The 24,265-nt window shown below is 42.1% G+C and overlaps 1 protein-coding gene across 1 annotated transcript in view; it reads right to left on the bottom strand.

The window, feature by feature from the left end:
* LOC124606579 (aminopeptidase N-like) overlaps positions 1–24,265 on the bottom strand; it is a 143,070-nt gene that overhangs the window by 104,382 nt on the left and 14,423 nt on the right. The window contains exons 2-3 of the mRNA XM_047138564.1: positions 17,401–17,485; positions 1,589–1,732 (exon numbers count right to left, since the gene is read on the bottom strand). Coding sequence (XP_046994520.1) covers positions 1,589–1,732; positions 17,401–17,485 — 229 coding nt within the window. The remainder of the gene's footprint in view (positions 1–1,588; positions 1,733–17,400; positions 17,486–24,265) is intronic.

Genomic DNA, 24,265 nt, shown 5'->3' with positions numbered 1-24,265 from the left:
ATTTTTTTTCGCAGACTATGTCGTGTGACTGGAGCCTCCCGTCGGGTTTGCCGTTCGCCGGGTGCAAGTCTTTCGATTTGAAGCCACTTCGATGACTTGCGCGTCGATGGGGGATGAAATGATAATGATTAGCACTACACAGCACCCAGTCCCTGAGCGGAGAAAATGTCCGACCCAGCCGGGAATAGAACCCGGGCCCTTAGGATTGACAATCTGTCGCGCTGACCACTCAACTACCGGGGACGAGCTTCGCAGACTATGAAAATAGGGAATAAATCACTTTCGGATATGTACTAACAGTCATTGTTCCATTTGAGACCACTCTCCAACATCTTCTGCCCGTGGACTGTAGTAGTGCTGGACTTGCTCTCCACTACAGATGCTTTTTGTCTACTGATGAATCAATTAAACAAAAGAGGGGCAGTAAGGGAGCTACAGAGCACTGAAAGTCCGTAGATTCTGGTAATGAAACCGTATATTCAGAAGTTACGATGAAGCCCTACCACAATGTCTTCCTTAAGATATCGCTCACAAATAACAGCCTCTTGGCGAGCAATTTTCTTGCTGTAGGACAGTTGGATAAACAGTTACAATATCAGGATTAAGTCCACTCCCTAAAGAGACTGCGGAGAGAATCCTGTCATGGGTAACGAACATTATCACAGAAAGCAGGGGTCGGACGTTAGAGCTTACCACGTTACAAAATGTGGATTGCAACATCGGTATTTCACAGTACACATGTCGCGGTAGTACAATCGTAACCTCTGCAGTTGCGACACGCTTCCTGACGTAAGTTGTCACGGACACATTCGCGAGGGCTAAACACAAGGCTTCTGCCAACGTTATGGAAGGTAACAGTTTTAACAAAATCGCAATAACTGTCGCATGATGACTATCGCGATACAGACTCGTTCAGAATCTGTGCGGGCTGGAGAGTGGCTCTCCGGGTTGTTTGCAAACTCGGACGCCGCACCTCGGTGAGTGTCCGCATTTAACAAATAGATTCTCGCAGCTAGGGTAACAGGGGGTGGAAACGAAGTATTGATGCAGCCTCGGTCCGGTGGAAACATGGTCTCTTTGTCCCTTTGGATGGAACATGTTTTGTTCACGAAAGATCCGACGAGGGAGGAATTGGTATGCCTCGGCCACTTAAATTTGAATTGATGTCGAGGTAATTTTGCTGGGCTTCGCCGTCTTGGAGATTTTCTATATTAGTTAAAATGGGAATATCGAAGTTACCCCGCCCCTACAATCGGTTGTGGTCTGTCTAGACAAATTGGTGGTGCCTGTTTTTTTTTTTTTTTGAGAAAATTTACTCACTAGAATCTAAAGGGAGATTAAGCTTGGCAACTTGTTAGTTAATCAACTGAGCGGTCTGAGTTTAGTATCAAATTATACAAAATTTAATCACGACTCCTAATCTGTGACTGAAATCAATGAATTGGTAATACTTCTCTCTCTTCCTTTGTGGAAGGAACTGGTGTGGATAGTGCATGCGGTCCCGCCAAGTGCAGCATCCGCGCTTACACAGGTCACTGAGTTACGCTATGTGGTAGCAATGCAGCAAGAGACCCAGCTGGTGACTCACCCCTCGTCGCCGAGGTGGACCGTGAGATCGACCCTCTGTCGGAGCGGCCAGCTCTCCCCCGGCAGGCGGTCGGACTGTCCGTGGGCCGCCGCCGCCAGCAACACCAGGGCCGCCAGACATCTCACAACCGTCATCACGCACCACCTGGAGGCAGCACACAGAAATAAATGTTCCATTAACACATACCCAGGCCGTGTGTTTAACCATTCTCATGCTCAAACAACTAAATTACAAATACCTAAGAAACGTGTGACAAAACAGCTCAAATGGAGTAAAGACATAAGCACACTGGACAAAAGTTATTCTCCAAGATACATCACACTAGTACAGTGTAACCCCCGCATCTCTTCTTGGGGCCTCAATTCTGCGAGGGATTTAGTCCACGAGATTCTTCATGTGTGGATAAGCCGAGCGGTCTAAGGCGCTGCAGCTACGGACTGTCCGGCTGGTCCCGGCGGAGGTTTGAATCCTGCGTCGGGCATGGGACTGATGACCTTAGCAATTAAGTCCCATAAGATTTCACACACATTTGAACGTTTTTTTCTTCATGTGTGTCATGAGCAGATGAAGGCACTCATTGATGACCAATGATTAGATCCTGTAGGGCTGTCAAACTGTGGTGAAGATCAGATCACCACGTTTCCTTTGCCAGTCCAAATAGTCCCAGACCTATCATATGGCAAGGGTGTCCAACTTACGGCCCAAAGCAAGTGTCAGTGCGGCCCAAGAAGTGAGCATCTATCATACTATCGGTATTAAGATTATATATATATATATATATATATATATATATATATATATATATATATAATACAGGGAAACATTCCACGTTGGAAAAATATATCTAAAAACAAAGATGATGGAACTTACCAAACGAAAGCGTTGGTATGTTGATAGACACATAAACACACACACAAAATTCAAGCTTTCGCAACCCACGGTTGCTTCGTCAGGAAAGAGGGAAGGAGAGGCAAAGACGAAAGGATGAAGGTTCTAGGGGAGAGGGTAAGGAGTCATTCCTACCCCGGGAGCGGAAAGACTTACCTTAGGGGGAAAAAAGGACAGGTATACACTCGCACACACACACACACATATCCACCCGCACATACACTGACACAAGCAGACATTTGACTCCTTACCCTCTCCCTTAAAACCTTCATCTTTTCGTCTTTGCCTCTCCTTTCCTCTTTCGTGATGAAGCAACCGTGGGTTGCGAAAGCTTGAATTTTGTGTGTGCGTTTGTGTTTGTTTGTGTGTCCATCAACATACCAACGCTTTCGGTTGGTAAGTTACATCACCTTTGTTTAATAATAAATTGAATGTTTTAAATTTGAAACTTCCCCCACATGATGCCATTATCTAATTGATTCGTCCTGCTCTTAACAGTGTCGCCTCTGCTACACTTCAACCCCATGTCGTTCTAACAACTGGTTCAAAATGGTTCAAATGGCTCTGAGCATTATGGGACTTAACATCTATGGTCATCAGTCCCCTAGAACTTAGAACTACTGAAACCTAAATGGTTCAAATGGCTCTGAGCACTATGGGACTCAACTGCTGAGGTCATTAGTCCCCTAGAACTTAGAACTAGTTAAACCTCACTAACCTAAGGACATCACAAACATCCATGCCCGAGGCAGGATTCGAACCTGCGACCGTAGCGGTCCTGCGGTTCCAGACTGCAGCGCCTTTAACCGCACGGCCACTTCGGCCGGCACTGAAACCTAACTAACCTAAGGACATCACACAACACCCAGTCATCACGAGGCAGAGAAAATCCCTGACCCCGCCGGGAATCGAACCCGGGAACCCGGGCGCGGGAAGCGAGAACGCTACCGAACGACCACGAGCTGCGGACTCTAACAACTGGCCAATCCATCAAATGTGCTGGTCTGTTATCTTACGGCTACTACATACATAAAATTTCAGGTTAATTCCCTCTTGCTTTTTTAGAATAACGAACCATAAATTAATAAATTCTGAACAATTTAAATGTGTTAACAATATGCCTCCGCCAACCCTTTCTTTCCTCGAATTATGGTTATTTTACTTTTTATGGAATTCTAAAATTTTAGTTTCAAAAAGTAATATATCTACCATTTTCTCAGAGATTTCTACAAAATTTTCTCTGTTTAATCTATCTGCATACAGTTAACTTCTTTCACAAAGTCTTTTGAATATACTGAGTAGGAGAATTCTGACAAATTTTTAATTGTATTTCTGTAAGTATAATATAAAACTCGTGCAAAATTCAAAGCACTTTCCCCCATATCTTATCTTACACTTGAGTTTATAGAAATAGGTGTACAAAGTATGTGAGTGCAGGCTTTCTCGGCGAATTTCAATAATGAAGTGTTCACGGGTTGTCAGCCGAGTAGCGTCGTCGTCTCGTAGCAACGTTTCGATGGAATGCGTCTCCATCATCTTCGCCTGAAGATGATGCGGACGCATTCCATCGAAACGTTGCTACGAGACGACGACGCTACTCGGCTGACAACCCGTGAACACTTCATATAAGAGTACAAAATGTCGTAATTCTAGGCTTCATAGATTCTGAGAAAAAGGTACATAACCTGTAAACTTTCAGAAACATAAGTTCAGGAAATGCAATTTAAAGTTCACCCTAACGTTTGTTTTATGTCACCTTTTCCGAAGTCCTCAGATTTGTATTCATGGTCCTCCTTCCCTTCAAGATTTCTCATTTCTTGCTTGTTTTCTGCCCCCTTTCCTTTACTAGATCTTCAACTGAATTTTCAGCTGCAGAGACACGCTGTAAATCTATTTTTTTCTCAATATATCTCGAGGGCAATTTCTAAACTTAAAGCCAATTCTCTGTAATACCTTCATCCTCCCTACGTTCCCATCATTAAATACAATAACTGCATCACAAACCGGCGGGGTCAGGGATTTTCTCTGCCTCGTGATGGCTAGGTGATGTGTGATGTCCTTAGGTTAGTTAGGTTTAAGTAGTTCTAAGTTCTAGGGGACTGATGACCATAGATGTTAAGTCCCATAGTGCTCAGAGCCATTTGCATCACAAGCTGCAATTCTGACAACTATAGCAGATTAAAATGTGGTTTTAGGGCATCGTTTCCATATGAGTTAATTTAGAGACTCGTTTGGTTTCTGGGTTTTGCCATGAACACACTTTTTTTAGAAGTTCAGAATCGGCCAGAAACCTGTAAGTGTGCTTAACAACATCCAGGATACAATTTGGAAGCCTCTCCTTGTGAATTTAGGGGTTGTTATTCCTCTGAATGTGTAGAGACTTACACCAGTTGTTTTGGCACAGTGGATGAACGGGATGTTCATCTTTTGAGAACGTGTGGAAATACGTAGCCCATACCGCATTTTTCATGTCGCGTACACTGGATAGACTCTGTCTGACAGACTTACCGTTATACACTTGAAGAGTGTCTAAAATTTTCTTTGTGAGTCTGTAGTGTCCACCAATGTCCTGTTCATCTTCCAACTTTTTGCCCTTCATATCACCGACAAGGCTGCTTATTCCCATCTTCATGATCCACAAAAACAGAGAGTATATATCACACCCTTCTAGAAGCATCCGTGCACGTTTGCTTGAAAGTAATCCACGGTATCGTTGTTCACAGAACTTATTGACCATAAGCTCTACTAATAAGTGCCAAAACATCCCAAAGGTGTTCTATAGGATTCAGGTCACGACTCCGTGCAGGCCAGTCCATAACAGGGATGTGTAACCATTCCGCCGCAGGCCATGCATTATGAACAGCTGGTCAATCATATTGAAAGATTCAGTCGCCATCACCGAACTGCTCTTCAACAGTGGGGAGCAAGAAGGTGTTTAAAACATCAATGTAGGCCTGTGCTGTGATAGTGTCAAGCAAAACAACAAGAGGTGCAAGCCCCCCACCTCCCCCCCATGAAAAACACGACCACACCATAACACCACAGCCTCCGAATTTTACTGCTGGCACTACACACTCTGGCAGACGACGTTCACCGGACACTCGCCATACCCACACACTGCCATCGGATCGCCACATTGTGCACCGTGATTCGTCACTCCTCACAACATTTTTCCACTGTTCAATCGTCCAATGTTTACGCTCCTTACACCAAGCGAGGCGTCGTTTGGCATTTACCGGCGTGATGTGTGGCTTATGAGCAGCCGCTCGACCATGAAATCCACGATTTCTTACCTCCCGCCTAACTGTCATAGTACTTGCATTGGATCCTGATGCAGTTTGGAATTTCTGTGTGATGGTCTGGATAGATGTCTGCCTCTGCAACTGTCAGCAGTCCCTGCTAGTCAACAGACGAGGTCGGCCTGCACGCTTTTGTGCTGTACGTGCCCCTTAACGTTTCCACTTCACTATCAAATCGGGAACAGTTGACCAAGGGATATAAGGAGTATGGAAATCTCGCGAACAGACGTATGACACAAGTGACTCCCAATCACCTGACCACGATCGAACTCCGTGAGCTCCGCGGGTCGCCCCATTCTGCTCTCTCATGATGACTTCTGAGGTCACTGATATGAAGAACCTGGCAGTAGGTGGCAGCACAATCCACCTAATATGGTTCAAATGCCTCTGAGCACTATGGGACTTAACATCTATGGTCATCAGTCCCCTAGAACTTAGAACTACTTAAACCTAACTAACCTAAGCACAGCACACAACACCCAGTCATCACGAGGCAGAGAAAATCCCTGACCCCGCCGGGAATCGAACGCGGGAACCCGAGCGTGGGAAGCGAGACCTAATATGGAAAACGGATTTTTTCGGTGTGGCCGGATACTTTTGATCAAATAGTGTACGTCTATGGTATCAAAAGTTGGGGCCGGCAATGACTGCTGTCGAACAGCGTCCGACTGTTACTGTGCCTCCGGCGCGTTATTGTTCGAATCAGTTCTTGGCGTCGCGTCGCAACGTGATGTATGGGGAGAAAGTCTGCCCTTTGTCAGGCGAAGATACCGGCCTCACTGGCGCAGCGTAAGTGAGGGGAAAGGTCATGGCTGCATGATCCTGCTACTGATAGCCCAGTGGGTGTTGCGTAAGGCATCGTTAGAGACTCGCCGACCTCACGTGGCTTTCCTGGCCACATTCAGAACATTTGCACGGCTGTCTATCGTGTATTATTATTACTTGAGAGCACCAATGTTGGTGTACGAGGTGTGGCTAGAAAAAAACCGTACTAGTACTGGTGAAACAATAAAACGAATGCAATAATGCTGAAAGTCACGTGACCTGTCACGTGACTCTCGCTCCGCCTACTGCTCGAGTTTCATCTGCCTCCTGCACTCAGTCTGCCCGTGACGTCTGTTTTAAGTAGTTGACGTTTTGTCTGTGCGTCGGAAAATGTTGAGTGTACAGAAAGAACAGCGTGTTAACATCAAATTTTGTTTCAAACTAGGAAAATCTGCAAGTGAAACGTTTGTAATGTTACAACAAGTGTACGGCGATGATTGTTTATCGCGAACACAAGTGTTTGAGTGGTTTAAACGATTTAAAGATGGCCGCGAAGACACCGGTGATGACACTCGCACTGGCAGACCATTGTCAGCAAAAACTGATGCAAACATTGAAAAAATCGGTAAACTTGTTCGACAAGATCGCCGTTTAACAATCAGAGCAGTGTCTGAGTTAACAGGAGTTGACAAGGAAAGTGTTAGGCAGATTCTTCATGAAAGTTTCAACATGAACAAAGTGTGTTCAAAAATGGTTCCAAAGTGTCTCACAATTGAACAGAAGGAACACCGAAGAATGATTTGTTCTGACATCCTGGAAAACATTGAAAGTGATCCCACCTTCTTACATAATGTTATTACTTGCGATGAATCGTGGTTTTTTACTTACGATCCCGAAACTAAACGCCAATCGATGCATTGGAAAACTCCTGGTTCTCCACGACAAAAAAAAAAAAGCACGAATGTCAAAATCGAAATTCAAGGCAATGATGATTGTTTTTTTTGACATCAAAGGGATTGTGCACATTGATTGGGTACCAGAGGAACAAACAGTGAATCAGCATTACTACATTAGCGTCCTGGCTACCCTACGTGAGCGAGTACGGAGAAAACGGAACGATTTGTGGAGAAAAAAGTCATGGATCCTTCACCAAGACAATGCCCCAGCTCACAGTGCGTTGTCAGTGAAGACGTTTTTGGCAAAACACAACATTCCCATCTTAGATCATCCACCCTACTCACCTGATTTGGCCCCTGTGACTTTTTTCTTTTCCCTAAAGTCAAGTCAGCTTTGAAAGAAACTAGATTTGAGACTGTTGAAGCAGTAAAAGAAAAAGCGACGGAAGTAATGTATGGACTTACCGAAAATGATCTGCAGCATTGCTATGAACAGTGGAAAATTCGTATGGAGCGGTGTAGAGACCGAGGAGGAGAGTACATTGACGGAGATAACATGAAATTGTAAATAATTGTAAATAAATGTTTTTTCCAGCATCAGTCCGGTTTTTTTCTAGCCGCACCTCGTATGTCGGCACGTGTTTAGTTAGCTCCATCTTAACCTGGCTGATTCTGTTAAGGGACAATTATGTTGTGAACGTATTCCGTTTTGCGGCTACTTCGTCCAGCACTTTCCCACTTGCTTATAAGGCAGCAACGGCGTCAGGGAGCACTTCAAAGGGAAGCTAAGCGGATATAAGGCTTCCTTCATCCGTTGTTGACCAATCTGGCGTGCCAGTTGAAGACAGAAATACGAAAGCCAAGGTGTTAAATTTCACGTTCAAGAAATCGTTCACATAGGAGAATCGTGCAAACATATCATGCAAACGTACCGTCATTAGACCATCAGACAAACCACCGTACGGACGACATAGTAGTAAGAATCCCAGGCGTAGAGAATCAGCTGAAAGATTTGAAAGCAAATAAACGACCAGGTCGCGATCGAATCTCAGTTCGGTTTCGCAAAGAGTACTCAACGGCGTTGGCACCTTACCTAGCCTGTATTTATCGTGACTCTCCAGCCTAGCGCAAAGTCGCAAGTGACTGGAAAAAAGCTCTAGTGACGCCAATATATAAAAAGGGTAAAAGAACAGATCCACAAAATTATAGACCAATATCCCTAACTTCGGTTTGCTGCAGAATCCTTGAACATAGTATCAGTTCGAATATACTTTCTTGAGACTGAGAAGATTACGTCAAAGAATCACCATGGTTTTAAAAACCATCGCTCCTGCGAAACGCAGCTTTCCTTTTTCTCACATGATGTACTGTGAACTATGAATTAAGGGCAATAGGCAGATTCCATATTTCTAGATTTCAGGGAAGCATTTGAAACATTGCCTCGTTGCAGTCTGTTAATGAAGGTACGAGCATGTGGAATAAGTTCACAGATATGTGAGTGGCCTGAAGACTTCTTAAATAATAGAACCCAGTATGCTGTTCTCGACGGCGAGTGCTCATCAGATACAAGGGTATCATCAGGAATGCCACAGGGAAATGGTTTGGCGGACAAGTTGAGCAGCAATCTGCTGTTTGCTGTTGCTGCTGTGGTGTGCATTCCGGGGGGAGTCATTCCGGAAGTGGAAAGGGTGCTTCCGGATGCCATGAAGAGTACAGGGTCCAGCCAACTGCAGGTGGTGGCTCATGTCGGTACCAATGAGGTGTGTCGCTTTGGATCGGAGCAGATTCTGTTTGGTTTCGGGCGGCTAGCGGAAATGGTAAAGACTGCCAGTCTTGCTTCAGAGATTAAGGCGGAGCTCACCATCTTCAGCTTCGTCGATAGAACCGACTGGTCCTTTGGTGCAGAGCCGAGTGGAGGGTCTAAATCAGAGGCCCAGGCGGTTCTGTGACCGTGTAGGCTGCAAATTCCTTGACTTTCGCCATCGGGTGGTGGGTTTCCGGGTTCCGCTTAATAGGTCAGGAGTCCACTACACACAGGAGGCGGCTTCACGGGTAGCGGGGGCTGTGTGGAAGGGACTGGGCGGTTTTTTAGGTTAGAGAGTCTTAGGGAACCACAGAAGGGGCGTCCGTCAGAAAGTGGGCAGGTAAAACACAGTAAGGTAGTTGTAGAAACGACTGGTATTGTAGTTGTAAATTGTCGTAGCTGTGTTCGGAAAGAACCAGAGCTTCAAGCCCTAACAGAAAGCACTAAATCTCAAATAGCTGTAGGTACAGAGAGCTGGCTAAAGCCGGAAATAAGTTCAGCCGAAATTTTTTCAAACGATCTAACAGTGTTCAGAAATGATAGATTAAATACAGTTGGTGGTGGAGTATTTATTGCTGTCAGAGGTAGTTTGCCTTGTAGCGAAATTGAAGTAGATAGTTCATGTGAAATAGTATGGGAAGAGGTTATACCTGACAATCGGACTAAACTATTAATTGGGTCGTTTTACCGACCCCCCGACTCAGAAGACATAGTTGCTGAACAGTTCAAAGAAAACTCGAGTCTCATTTCAAATAAGTACCCCACTCATACAATTATAGTCGGTGGTGACTTCAATCTACCCTCGATATGCTGGAAAAAATATACGTTTAAAGCCGGCGGCAGGCATAAAACATCATCCGAAATTGTACTGAATGCTTTCTCAGAAAATTATTTTGAACAATTAGTTCATGAGCCCACTCGAAGCGTAAATAGTTGCGAAAGCATGCTTGACCTTTTAGCAGTAAATAATCCTGGACAAATAGTGAGTGTTGTGACGAATACAGGGATTAGCGACCACAAGGCAGTTGCTGCTAGGCTGAATACCGTAACACCTACAACCATCAAAAAGAAACGCAAAGTAGATCTATTTCAAAAAGCTGATAAAAATGCTCTTAACGCCTTTTTAAGAGACAGACTTCACTCCTTCCGATCTGATCATGTAAGTGTAGAAAAGTTGTGGAATGTTTTCAAAGAGATAGTATTAACAGCAATTGAGAGATACATACCACATAAATTAATAAGTGATGGTACTGATCCCCATGATACAAAAAACGGGTCAGATCGTTGTTGCAGAAGCAACGAAAAAAGCATGCCAAATTTAAAGCAACACAAAATCCCCAAGATTGGCATAGTTCTACAGAAGTTAGAAATATGGCGCGTACTTCAATGCCAGATGCTTTTAATAATTTCCACAACGAAATTCTGTCTCGAAATCTGGCAGAAAACCCAAAGAGATTCTGGTCATACATAAAGAACACCAGTGGCAAGACGCAATCAATACCTTCACTGCGCGATAACAACGGTGAAGTCACTGATGACAGTGCCACTAAAGTAGAGCTATTAAACACGGTTTTCCGAAACTCCTTCACCAAAGAAGACGAAGTAAATATTCCTGAACTCCAATCAAGAACAACTGCCAAGATAAGAAACATAGAATTAGATATCCTCGGTGGAACAAAGCAGCTTAAATCGCTTAATAAAGGCAAGGCCTCCGGTCCAGATTTTATACCGGTCAGGTTCCTCTCAGAATATGCTGATAAAATAGCTCCATATTTAGCAATTATATACAACCACGTTGTATACGTACCTAAAGACTGGAAAATTGCTCAAGTCACACCAATACCCAAAAAGGGAAGTAGGAGTAATCCGCCGAATTACAGGCCTATATCACTAACGTTGATTTGCAGTAGGGTTTTAGAACATATACTGTATTCGAACATTATGAGGTACCACGAAGAAAACGATTTATTGACATATAGTCAGCACGGATTCAGAAAATATCGTTCTTGTGAAACACAACTAGCTCTTTATACTCATTAAGTAATAAGTGCTATCGATAGGGGATGTCAAATTGATTCCATATTTTTAGATTTCCAGAAGGATTTCGACACCGTTCCTCACAAGCGTCTTCTAACCAAACTGCGTGCCTACGGAGTATCGACTCAGTTGTGCGACTGGATTCGTGATTTCCTGTCAGAAAGGTCACAGTTCGTAGTAATAGGCGGAGAGTCATCGAGTAAAACAGAAGTAACATCCAGCGTTCCCCAAGGAAGTGTTATAGGCCCTCTATTGTTCCTGATCTATATTAATGACATAGGAGACAATTTGAGTAGCCGTCTTAGAGTGTTTGCGGATGATGCTGTCATTTACCGTCTCGTAAAGTGATCAGATGATAAATACGACTTGCAAAATGATTTAGATAAGATATCTGTATGGTGCGAAAAGTGGCAATTGACCCTGCAAAAGAAAAGTGTGAAGTTATTCACTTGAGTACTAAAAGAAATCAGCTAAATTTCGATTACGCGCTAAGTCACACAAATCTGGGGGCTGTAAATTCAACTAAATACTTAGGGATTGCAGATACAAATAACCTAAATTGGAACGATCACATAGATAATATTGTGGGTAGAGTAAACCAAAGAATGCGATTCATTGGCAGAACACTTAGAAGGTGCAACAGTTCTATCAAAGAGACTGCTTACACCACGCTTGTCAGCCCTATTCTGGAGTAATGCTGTACAGTGTGGGATGCGCATCAGGTGAGACTGACGGATGACATCGAAAAAGTACAAAGAAGGGCAGCTCGTTTTGTATTATCGCGAAATAGGGGAGATAGTGCCACAGACATGATACGTGAATTGGAGTGGCAATCATTAAAACAAAGGCGTTTTTCGTTGCGACGGGATCTTCTGATGAAATTTCAATCACCAGTTTTCTCCTCCGATTGCGAAAACATTCTGTTGGCACCCACCTACATAGGGAGGAATGATCATCACGATAAAATAAGAGAAATCAGGGCTCGCACGGAAAAATTTAAGTGCTCGTTTTTCCCGCGTGCCGTTCGAGAGTGGAACGGTAGAGAGACAGCATGAAGGTGGTTCATTGAACCCTCTGCCAGGCACTTTATTGTGAATAGCAGAGTGATCACGTAGTAGAGTAGGTGTGCAGTAAGCTGTTGAAGTTGAATAACTGTAGGAGGGTTCAAGACGACTTAGATGAAATTTCTAGTTGCTGTGATGAATAGCAGCCAGCTTTAACTATAGAAAAATGTAAGTCAATGCGAATGGGTAGAAAGAGCAAGCATGTAGTTTTACTAGTGTCCTGCTTGGCACAGTCAACTCGTTTAAATATCTGACTGTAACATTGCAACGCGACATGAAATGTGACGAGCATGTGGGAACTATGGTAGGGAAAGCAAATGGTCGACTTTGGTTTATTGGGAGAATTTTGGGAAAGCGTGGTTCAGCTGTAAAGGAGACTGCATATAGGACACTGATGCCACCTGTTCTTGAGTACTACTCGAGTGTCTGAGATATATACCAGGCTGACTGAAGAAAGACATCGAAGCAATTCAGAACCAGGTTGCTGGATTTTTATCAGTAGTTTCGAACAACACGTAAGTGTTACGGAGATGCTTCGAGACCTCAGATGGGAAGGCGACATTCTTTTCAAGGAACCCTATTGAGAAAATTTAGAGAACCGTCATTTGAAGCTGACTGCCGAGCTATTCTATTGCCGATAACATACAATGCGTTCGTCCTCTGTTGGAATATTGCTGCGCGGTGTGGGATCCTTACCAGGTGGGATTGACGGAAGACATCGAAAGGGTGCGAAAAAGGGCAGCTCGTTTTGTATTATCACGTAAGGGGAGAGAGTGTGGCAGATATGATACGCGAGTTGGGATGGAAGTCACTAAAGCATAGACGTTTTTCGTCGCGGCGAGATCTATTTACGAAATTTCAGTCAACAACTTTCTCTTCCGAATGCGAAAATATTTTGTTGAGCCCAACCTACATAGGTAGGAATGATCATCAAAATAAAATAAGAGAAATCAGAGCTCGAACAGAAAGGTTTAGGTGTTCGTATTTCCCGCGCGCTGCCTGCCTCTGAGCACTATGCGGCTTAACTTCTGAGGTCATCAGGCGCCTAGAATTTAGAACCAGTTAAACCTAACTAACCTAAGGGCATCACACACATCCATGCCCGAGACAGAATTCGAACCTGCGACCGTAGCGATCGCTCGGTTCCAGACTGTAGCGCCTGGAACCGCACGGCCACTCCGGCCGGCTCCCGCGCGCTGTTCGGGAGTCGAATGGTAGAGAGATAGTATGATTGTGGTTCGATGAACCCTCTGCCAAGCACTTAATGTGAATTGCAGAGTAATCATGTAGATGTAGATGTAGATGTAAAGACCTCGAAGATAAGAAATGAGAAATTAGGGCTCATACGTAGGCGTGCAGACAGTCTTTTTCCCTCGCTCTGTTTATGAGTGGAACAGGAAAGAAAATGACTAGTAGTGGTACAGGGTACGTTTCGCCACGCTCTGCACGGTGGCTTGCGGAATATGTTTTTAGATGTAGGTGAAGACGAACAGAGAACTTAATCCGAGCCCCACATGATCGACGATGACCGCTGCTGTGTGTCCATTGGCGTGTTTGAACTTGAGGCCGCTGGCATACCTGGACAGTTCGTCAGGACGGACGGCGTCGCTTGTCATTTTGACATATACGACTACTGGCGATAGAAAGGTGGATGCCTACTATGTCTGAGGTGAACTTCGTCACATTCCATTTAAAAGCCCTGTGTCGTGCACAAAGAGACTGAGAACTGAACCTCATCCTGAATTTTCGATATAGTTGAGCCGTGGCGCGTCCATCAACGGTCGTAGAACCAAGCGGCGGCGATCATGTGCACAGACTGGGTGCTTGTGGGTCATTAGAATTCTTCCTCCCCCAGTCCAGGAGTATTTAGATATTCAGGAGATTCCAAGGAAGACAATTACAGCACCTAGACTAAATAGTTTTAGCGCCCCACTTGCGTTGAATTTTTCTCACGGAAAGGTAATAATTGGCATTACCTTTGACCATGAGCCTCCCATTAATATTAAACATTGGCACAGTTTTTAAGACAATGCTTTCTACAAGAACTTGTAGGCCTGGTCACACGTTGGCTACCTGAGTGACGGTTTTGTTAGCAAAACTGGCTTCTCAACGCCATGTGCAGATTCACCGTTGCCCCAAATATACGCTTCTAACAATGAGGTGCACGAAAGTGTTCTGTAACCCTTGATTATGTAGTACTGGTCTATCTGTAACTATGTTTTCACTGTACTACGTGCAAACAAACAAATATTATGAGTATGAAAGTATGAGCTGCTTGTATGGTGCAAGCTAAAGGTCAATAAATTCAATTAAAAAATATAGTCAGCGTTCTGCAGCCTCTAGCTTTGCTTTATTATAGCATGACACGTATTCGTGCTAACCCAGGTGTACACGAGCATATACTCGAATACTGTTTACGCACCCATCTAACAAACTGTATCATCACTAAAAGACATACAGAAAATTATATCTGTGACTGTCGGAGACTGCGTATGTAAAGGTTGTATATACAACATAAATATTTCTGTTAGAATCATATTGCAAGTTAAACAACAGAATTGTGCACATATTCCTTTGAAATGATAATGGAGGCGTGGTTCAAATGCAAACCGTTTATTTCTCTAATCTTTACTGAATGAAGGCAGAGGTTACTTTTGAAGGAGACCATAATCTGATCAACAGGAATGACAGACTTAGAATTCCCAGACGACTGAACAAAGATCTGCACGAAGTCCACGAACGGACATTTGCAGGCCATTCTGGCATCCCCTTCTTGTACTACGAATATTACGAATATCCTTTTGAATGCATAGAAAACGAGTGCAAGTCAATTTCTTAATCTTTAGCTGTCATCTGACATTATTTATCTGATCTTATCTTGAAAGTTATAGTACTGACGCACGTATGGCAGGTAAAAAGCAAATTATCATTACCACTCTGTAGACAGAGCAACAGCAGGCCAAGACATATATCTCAACCACTCGAAATCTTTTATCAGTACCGCACTGAAGCCAAACTCTATAAAGACGAGGTGTCGGTTTCTCATATTGCTAACAGGCACTCTCACAGAGAACCTGAGAACCTCGATGGAAGCTGTAGGGTTGCGGCAACATTTAACTGGCACCGAGTCCTTATGAACTATTGAAGTGTACCACCACAGTGTGGGGAGCCAATTCGATAATAGCAAAAACATTGTTATTAACAACTTTGTTCTCCGCAGACTGATGTAAATAAGCCTACATCGAAAAAAGTGACTGCGCTGTCAACGAGACTGCTGACTCACTCTCTAACGACGAATAATTTCTTTTTTGTTATCAAACTGCTTCACTGTTAACAGTCATGATTTTTACCAATTTTGTTCATCTTGTGCACTAAACGTTTCAGAAAATAATTCCTATTGCCAAGCGCTTTTTAATTTTATCTGCACTTGAGTAAAAAAGGACATGGGAATAAAATTAAATCTCAAAGAACGTTGAATGTAAGATAAATAAAAATTATATCGTGACTGACAACAGAAAATGCTTCGATAATAAAAACGAAACTATTGTTTTACGGTCCCGATATTTCACAATTATTTTATGATTGCAAAATGAAATAAAGACCAAATTCTCTTAAATTTTTTCAGTAACATTTACAACATTGAGAATATACCGGTAGAATGGTTTAAACCCATCTTCATAAATCTGTCAAGGAAGACTAATGCTAATACTGCTCTGAATGTGTTCTGCGAATTCTGCACTGCCCTCTACACAGAAAAATAAATGGAAACATAAACGAAACGCAGTCCGGATTTAGTAGCGATTTCGGAACAAGAGATGCCCTGTTTCATAAACAGGTGTTAGTTCAAAAAAGTCTCTACCCGTAGATAAACGTCCTTCGCTTGCTTTATCGATTTTGAGAAAGTGTTTGACAACGTCAAACATCAAATCATATAATTAAACAACTTCACTGCAAAGAATGACCCGAATCATGGTAAGAAGCCAATTTTCAGACGACGTTAGAATGCTGAAAGGTATCAGCTGAGAACTTATATTCCGGAACAAATTTTCGCTCCTCAGCGAAGTGTGTGCGGATTTGAAACTTCCCGGCAGATGAAAACTGCGTGACGGACTGGGATCCGAAATTGGCAAAGGTTTCAGTTTCGAATCCTGGACAGGACACAGTTTTAATCTGCCAGGAAGTTTCAAGGATGCGGATTATCTCCAGCACACATCAACTTAAATTCTGTAGCAGTTTTCCGGAATGCTTTGTATGATGTCAATAAATGACTCAGAACTAATGTTAAATGCTTGAATGTTATACACTATGCTGAATACACTGTAACACTTGCTGAGGTCTTATAAGGCCTACAATTCCTTCTCGACAGAATTAACATCGCCAGTAAAAAGTCGGACTAAATATAAGTTTCCAAAAAATAAAAACTTTGGTCAGCAGAAAGAATAGACAATGGGATCATCAATTTGTGTGGAGCATACCAGAGAGGGTAAGTAGACTGAAATACCTAGGCTGCTGGTTGACAGTTGAAAAGCAGAATCCCCAATGACTGGACACCAATAGAAAAACTTACGAATCTGGTATGCAGTCGTGCTCTGCAACGTAACACCTGTTGGCAAATGGTGAAGGGTTAAGTCGTATCAGTACATTGTACGGGGTAGGAACCTGCGCTGTTAAGACATCGTTCATGAATAAAGGCAACTGAAATGTATACATACCTTCGCATGAACAGATCTGACCGACGACTAAATACTTCACTGTGGCGTTAAACTGTTAAGTTGGTAGCCAATTCAAAAAAAATTACTCTTAACAACTTTTTGAAGCACCTTACCTTTGAAGAAAAGGTACTTATAGAAGAGAAGAATATACTAAACATGTTGCCAAACTTCTATAAGAAGACAGTACTAAAAGAACAAAACGAAGAAGAATGATAAATTTGATATACAACTTTAATATATGATGTTGTGAATGTGTAATAAGCCAACACATCAGTTGTCTAAACATTAAATAGCTGGATTATTATAAATGTAATACCTAATTCTATGATACGATTCTTATGACGCACCTTTTCATCAACAAATGCTTCAAATTTCTGAAGCCGCCAGTGATGACACAACAGAAGTACGTAGAGTTCCTCAGTTTATAACAGACTGACACAACGAAGTTATGTTAGAGTGGCTTTTATAGTGGAATACAAGTTGAAGTACTTCACATTTTCCGCCGCTTAATGCCATATATGATACCACCAGAGATAAGATCGACATTGTCTTTCCGATGACGTCTGAGAAGCTCCAGACACCAATCTAGCGCGTGTAAAGACCTCGTATGTTTACTCCTTCATCTCAAGCATCCGCCAATCAGATAATCAGAGAAGTCCCAAGCTGAGTGTCCAAAAGGTCTAGTGCCCCTCTACATTACAATCGAAGCAGTGGCTCATTTGGGGACAAAGCATAGAGTACAAGCGAACTGTCGCTTTATCAGTGTCGTGCTGAAAGACGTTTTGTTGAAAGATCTTACTTGAGGAATCTCAGCAAGCTCTCAGTTTGCAGCACTGCCACAGAACTGATGGTTACACTTCGGTTTTGAATCGAGTGGACGGCTTGTAGTAGACACAGAACTGATGGTTACACTTCGGTTTTGAATCGAGTGGACGGCTTGTAGTAGAGACTTCAGAAGTTCTGTAAAAAGCTAGGTTGAGAACTATAGAGTCCTCTGCGTGTGGGGTGCACACGAGGTTTTTTGTCGATTAGGAGAATTTCCATCCAGTCCAGACAACAACACCTGTAGCAGACACGTATTGGTGTTAAGATCCAAAGAAAGGAAAGAGAGATTCCTACAAGCGAGACTATTAAAATCCTAGTGTTTAATTGCTCAAGCGTTAGCAACAAAGTGCCAAAATTTAAAGCTATCCTAATGAAGCAAGCGAGCTCGCGTAATACCAGGTACAGAAGGCTGGATAAAACCTGAAATTGATAACAATTAGATTTTTTGGAAAAATTTAAGTTTTTTATCGAAGGGATAGGTTAATGGGAAATGGAAGTGGTGTATTTGTTGTAGTAGACAAGCTACTCAGATCCGTCGAGATGGAAACTGAAGCTGCATAGGAGATTGTCTGGGCAATACTTGGTGTGAAAGGTGGACATAAAGGTAGTAACTGAATCTTTCTATCGACCAACAGACTAACCTTCTGGTGCACCGGAAACTGTAAGAAAATGTCAGTTTCCTACTAGTAAATCTCCCAACCATTCTGTCATCTATCGAGATTTTAATCTTGCAACGTTTAATTGGTAAAATTCCAAGATTTTTAGTAGTGGGCGCAATAAGACGTCCTATTAAAAGTTCTCTGAAAATTACCTAAAACAGATACTTTACAATATATTGCATCTAATGGTAACTAATAGACCTAACCTCTTTGAAGATGTTCACATTAAAATTGGTATAAATGATTATGAGACAGTTATAACTTCAATGGTTACCGAAGTAGAAATGGTGACTAGAACAAGTAGAAGGATATATGTTCATCAAACTAAATAAATGGGTACTGGTGTCATATGTCAAAGAGAAGCTTGAAACACTTAGCTCTGGACAGGAGCACGCAGAAGGACTGAGGCTCAAAATAGCTGGGTGATAATAAATAGAGCGGCTGTTGGACTACATCTTTGTCGAATTCCCTGGTTTATTAAAATTTCATCCAACATTTTCGAACCTGAACCTGCAAATATTTTCATATTTACGTATAAACTCATTAGGGTATTGATAAAATATTTAGGAAAAGCATCTGTTTCTAATATTTACCATAAAAGGGGTCTTCCTACCTTATTAAACGCTTTCTCATAATTAATAAATGGTACACGCGTTTCTAAGCCGAATTCCCGACGTTTTTCAATTATTTGTCTTACTATAAATACGTTATCATTACACAAGCGTTCCTTTCTGAAGCCTGATCGTTCTTCTTACGCTATCCAGTCGGCGATAGTTTGTAATCTTTGATTAAGAATTTTCCTGTAAATTTTATATCGTGCATTAAGTAAACTTATTCCTGTGTAATTTCCAGCATCTTTACTACTGCCTTTTTTACATATAGACATAACTTTAGCTGTGTATATTGAATAGTTCATGCGATATATACGTAAAAAATGGAGGAACAAAAATTCTAAAATTATTCCTCCATGTTTGATTAATTTCATCCAGACCAGTAGCTTTCTTATTTTTTTTACATTTAAGGCTGCTTTTAATTCTTTTTTGTCTGTTAGCTCTGAAGATTCATTTTTTATGTAATACCTCTCTTCACTATCTTTATCACACTACAAATTTCTGTGATAGTATATCCATTGGTTTTAATTTATTATGTTAATCTTTGCAGTATATTTCCTATTTTATTCATGTGTTTCATGGGTTTTAACACTATATCTTTAAACACTATACCATGTTTTCCATGAATGTCATGCTCAACAGTAGCAATAAATGCTTTTCGGGATTCCTTATGGTATCTTTTTATTAAACTTTGTAACACCCCACCCGCTGCTTGTCCGATTTTGCGTGTGTTCGCCCCTGACAAGCAACTTACAGAGAAATTGGGAGTGGAACTGTACGCAAAAATGGATAATGCTAGATTTAAATATAATCCTGTCACCCCTAATTAATCTGAGGTGGTAGTGTTGACGATAAATCACACCTATTTTTACTTTCAAACATGAACGATCACGAGCACTTAGGGTGTTCAGTGACATCAAACACAGGCACAAAAATAAAATAAAGCAAAAGGGTGAATTCAGGATCACCTACTTAAAGTAAGGGCTCTACTGAATCACAATAATTTTATTATAACCTTCAGATCAATGCTGAATAAAACACAATGAACAATTTACAAATTATCCTCCTAACTGGCACTGGCAGTGAACTGTGTTAAAATCGGTCCAAAACGCGATCTCTTATAACTTGGCTGACCGACTGACATCGACACAAAACGTAAAATATGAAGAACCACTACACCCCAATGTATCGTGAAACATCTGTGGAAACAGGAACTGCACGTGATCCAACTATTTAACGTTACTCCTAACACAGGTCGAAGCGGGATCGATCTCACCGTAATATTCCTGTTGCAGCGGCGGTCTCCGACGGCGATGGCGCGGCTGTGCGATCGGCGTGTGGCGACTCGGAAAGTACACTCCTACAACAGTCGGACATCAGACCGCTGTCCGTAAACTTACCTATTTGCAACAATCTTCCTGGAACCAAAGAGCTGGCGCGGCCCTCTCAGAGCGAAAGACCAAGATGGGAGACGACTTGGCTAACATCCTCCCAAGAATGGTTCAAATGGCTCTGAGCACTATGGGACTCAACGTCTGAAGTCATTAGTCCCCTAGAACGTAGAACTACTTAAACCTAACTAACCTAAGGACATCACACGCATTCATGCCCGAGGCAGGATTCGAACCTGCGACCGTAGCGGTCTCGCGGTTCCAGACTTCAGCGCCTAGAACCGCACGGCCACTTCGGCCGGCTAACATTCAGTATGAGAGCTCAGTACGGAAGACATCTACAGGGAGTCGAGCAAGATCGCTCTTCACCTCCGTTTTCCCACCTCAACTTTTACCGAGCGAATCACATTACTAGAAGCAGCCAAAATACCCAGTTTGCCAGTGCCGACTAATGTACGGCCTGGGAATAGAACTCTTTTCCACAATTCTACCCTTTCTATAAAATTTCACAAGTAAACTCCGCCCACGCCAGCTGGGAAGAAGGACGGCTGTGCGAAATAACACGTTTACTGGAATTTTTCTTCTAAGAGACCACTCTAGATTTTCCCGGCAAGGTTCCCCGTCGTGGCGAACGCAGACTCCTGCATTGAAAGTTTTTGTTATTCGGATCTCCTGGCCTGCCCCACTTGAGTTACTCGAAGGCGTAAAATTAGTGGGACATAGGCGAGAGCACCCTCAGGAAAGCCCGTCCAGCTATCCACTGTTCTGTTTTGGTAAACACTTGAACACCTGCAGCCGCACATCCCTCAGAGGCTGGCGGCCGCTGTGGCCTCTCTAAACGGATTACAGAACTTTCCCAGTTCACCATTCATACCGTCAGGCTGTGGACTTCGCCGGCAAGCTGGGGAGGTAACCGAGCTCTGTCTCGCATACTGCATCTCTGCAAAATCTTATAATTACAAAATCGCGTAATTCTCGCTGTATTAATAGCCAGTGTGCCGATGCGTTTCCACATAGATTTCCTACACCGTAATTTAGAGTATTACTCCAACAAACAACAACTTATCTACAAAGCGATTGCGCCGCTGTCAGTCGTTTTTTATTGACCTAAAGTGCTCGTCAAGTGATTACAGTCACGTTAAATGGGCTCATGTAAGGTGCAAGACCGTTGCACCTTACAACTTTTATCTGTTTACCAAACTTTTTGTTTTATTTCTTTTCGAGATTATATATTTCCCACGCTTCATTTGTTCGTGTTTGTAAATAGGCACTAAAGCATTTTTCTCTTTAATATTGTTAGCTATTTCTGTATTCCATTTTTTTTCAGACCCCTTTTCTGTTTAATTCATTACTTTTCGCTAGTGCCTCATTAGCTATTTTCCACAGTGTTGGTTTTAACCTTCCCCATTCTTCTTCAATACTGTCTTTAGTGCCAACCATTTGCAGTTCGTGCGTGAGTCTTTGTTGGTATAAATTCCTTATGCTTTCTTCCTGTAGAAGATGAACTTAAAATTTCATGCCTCAGTTTTTGAATTTCTTTAGGCTTGTCTGTTTCCTTCATCTTCCCACACTTCAGTCTTTGAAGCAACCAGTAAGTGATCAGAGTCTGTGTCACTGCCGCTAAATACATGAGTATCTCGAATGTGAAAGCTTATTTTTTACTAGCTATTACGCAATCAGTTACTAGAGTGTGAATCCCTTGCAATTCGGGTGTATTTATTTATGTCTTTCTTGTTGAAGAAGGTATTTGTAATTTTTAGCTGGTTAAATGTAGCAAAATCTCTTAATATCTTGCCATTTAAGCTTAAAGTCATTTCATCAAATGTGCCAATTTTTCATGGTGTGCATCAAATCAAGTATGGTCCTTGGAGTCGTTTTATTACTGATGTTAGGTTAGAAGAATGTGATTTGTCGTGTAGAGGTTGGCTCTTTCATATATACTTTAACTGGATTCTGAATGCTATTAGTATTGTTCCTCAATACGAATGAGCTGTGACTGATGTTTGGAATATCTCACATTACAAGGCACTTTTTTATAGATGATATAGAACTATGTAGTACTGACCTAAATGTCTTAACAATACTGCTTTGTAGAGAATAAGAACGCAGGTGGACTGTCCACGCGTATTAAACGCCTGCAAGCAGCGGTATCGTGCTGCGGTACCTCTGCTGACACTTGATATAACTGTTGGACAACTGTGTGATTCTCATACACTTTGGCAGTAAAATCTTGATTCTAACGCCTTGGGTTATATAGTAGAAAACCATAACCACTCAAATTACAATTGCGTAGCACTAATAAGCAATGGTAAATGCATGAGTTTTTTAAAAGTAAATCAGCTTTACTGATTTTCTTTAAAAATGATGTCATTACTGCAGAAATAGTCAGAGGAATCAGTGGCAAGCGGCAATTCTCCGTAAACAATTATGTGGAACGGTTTGCTTCGATTCTTGAAACTGCCATGAAAAAGACATTGTACAGTACACGTTTTAAATGCCCTACATAGTACTGAACAGGGATCTGTAACCCTTACAGCATGTTGTTTGTAACACTGTGCAGGGACGCTTCGCCAGTCAGTCAACGATTCCCGTGTGGGAGTGACGTGTGAGTGACAGCGAAACCCTACCCATGTGCCACTTCGTCCACAATTCAGCTCACGATTTTCACTTCCTAGTTATAAAATGTAAATCGTGAGTTTAATTTTCGGGATCTCAATTCTACCCTAACAGATGACAGTATCTTTTGACGTCTTTCGTACCTTCTTATTCGACATGTCCTCGGTGCCACGATACAACTTTATTTCATTCAGCTGTTCGTCACGTTGTAGTCACATCTTTACCACCAGTTAAACTAAAGCAAAAAATTAATTAAATTAAAATATTAGCCTGTAATAATGGTCGTGAACCTTCATTCGTAGAAAAAAACTAAGCGAAAACTGTTAAAGGAGTCACTACTCTTGGTAACTCCCAGAATGGGGATAATGATTACGTAAATGTTACTGCAGTACCTTACTTAGGTAATGGGTCGTAAAGGATTCAGTGGCTGTTGGTTGAGACATATGGATGCATAGTTGTCGTCTCCACAAATAACGGTTTTCCAAAAAAATATTGATCCAAACCTTAAAATCTTCAAACGGCTCTTTAAGTTGCGCAGGAGTTTACAAAATTGTTTGCGATACGTGTGCGCTGTTTTACATTTACAGACCTGTAGGGCCTTTAGCATAAAGTACAGGGAACAGCTGTTAAGAAAGAAGGTTACCAATGTTCATAACGACACTTTCACGGAGCATTTATTAACATCGAGACAAGATCCAAACGGAGTAGACAAAATGACGATTCTGTATAGAGAGAAGAAAGGGTGGAAGCTTGTTGTCTTGGAAGCATTTCAGATCTTTAGATATATAACCAGTAAAGATGGCCTTATTTTAAATGAACAACTACACTTGAGAAACGCTTTAAGCCTTTGCTCGCAACTGGATGGTGTTTTGGCTTATGTTTGTGTGCACTTCCATTTCGGAAACGTTGTTTTCTCTCTGCTTGGCGGTTTCTGTATTTTCTTAATGACATCACACCAGACGGCACTGTAATCTGGCTATGCAGATTTTACATAAAGAATATTTTTCGTTTTTGTGTTTTGTAATATCATGTTAAAGTCCTGCTATGTAATTTTTCACCAGCACATATATTTTTGTAATTAATCATTTTATCCAGAACAAAAAGAAGGTC

Source organism: Schistocerca americana, chromosome 3, assembly GCF_021461395.2.
Source record: "Schistocerca americana isolate TAMUIC-IGC-003095 chromosome 3, iqSchAmer2.1, whole genome shotgun sequence".
Classification (NCBI taxonomy): Eukaryota; Metazoa; Arthropoda; class Insecta; order Orthoptera; family Acrididae; genus Schistocerca; species Schistocerca americana.
This window is presented reverse-complemented; position numbering and strand designations above follow the sequence as displayed.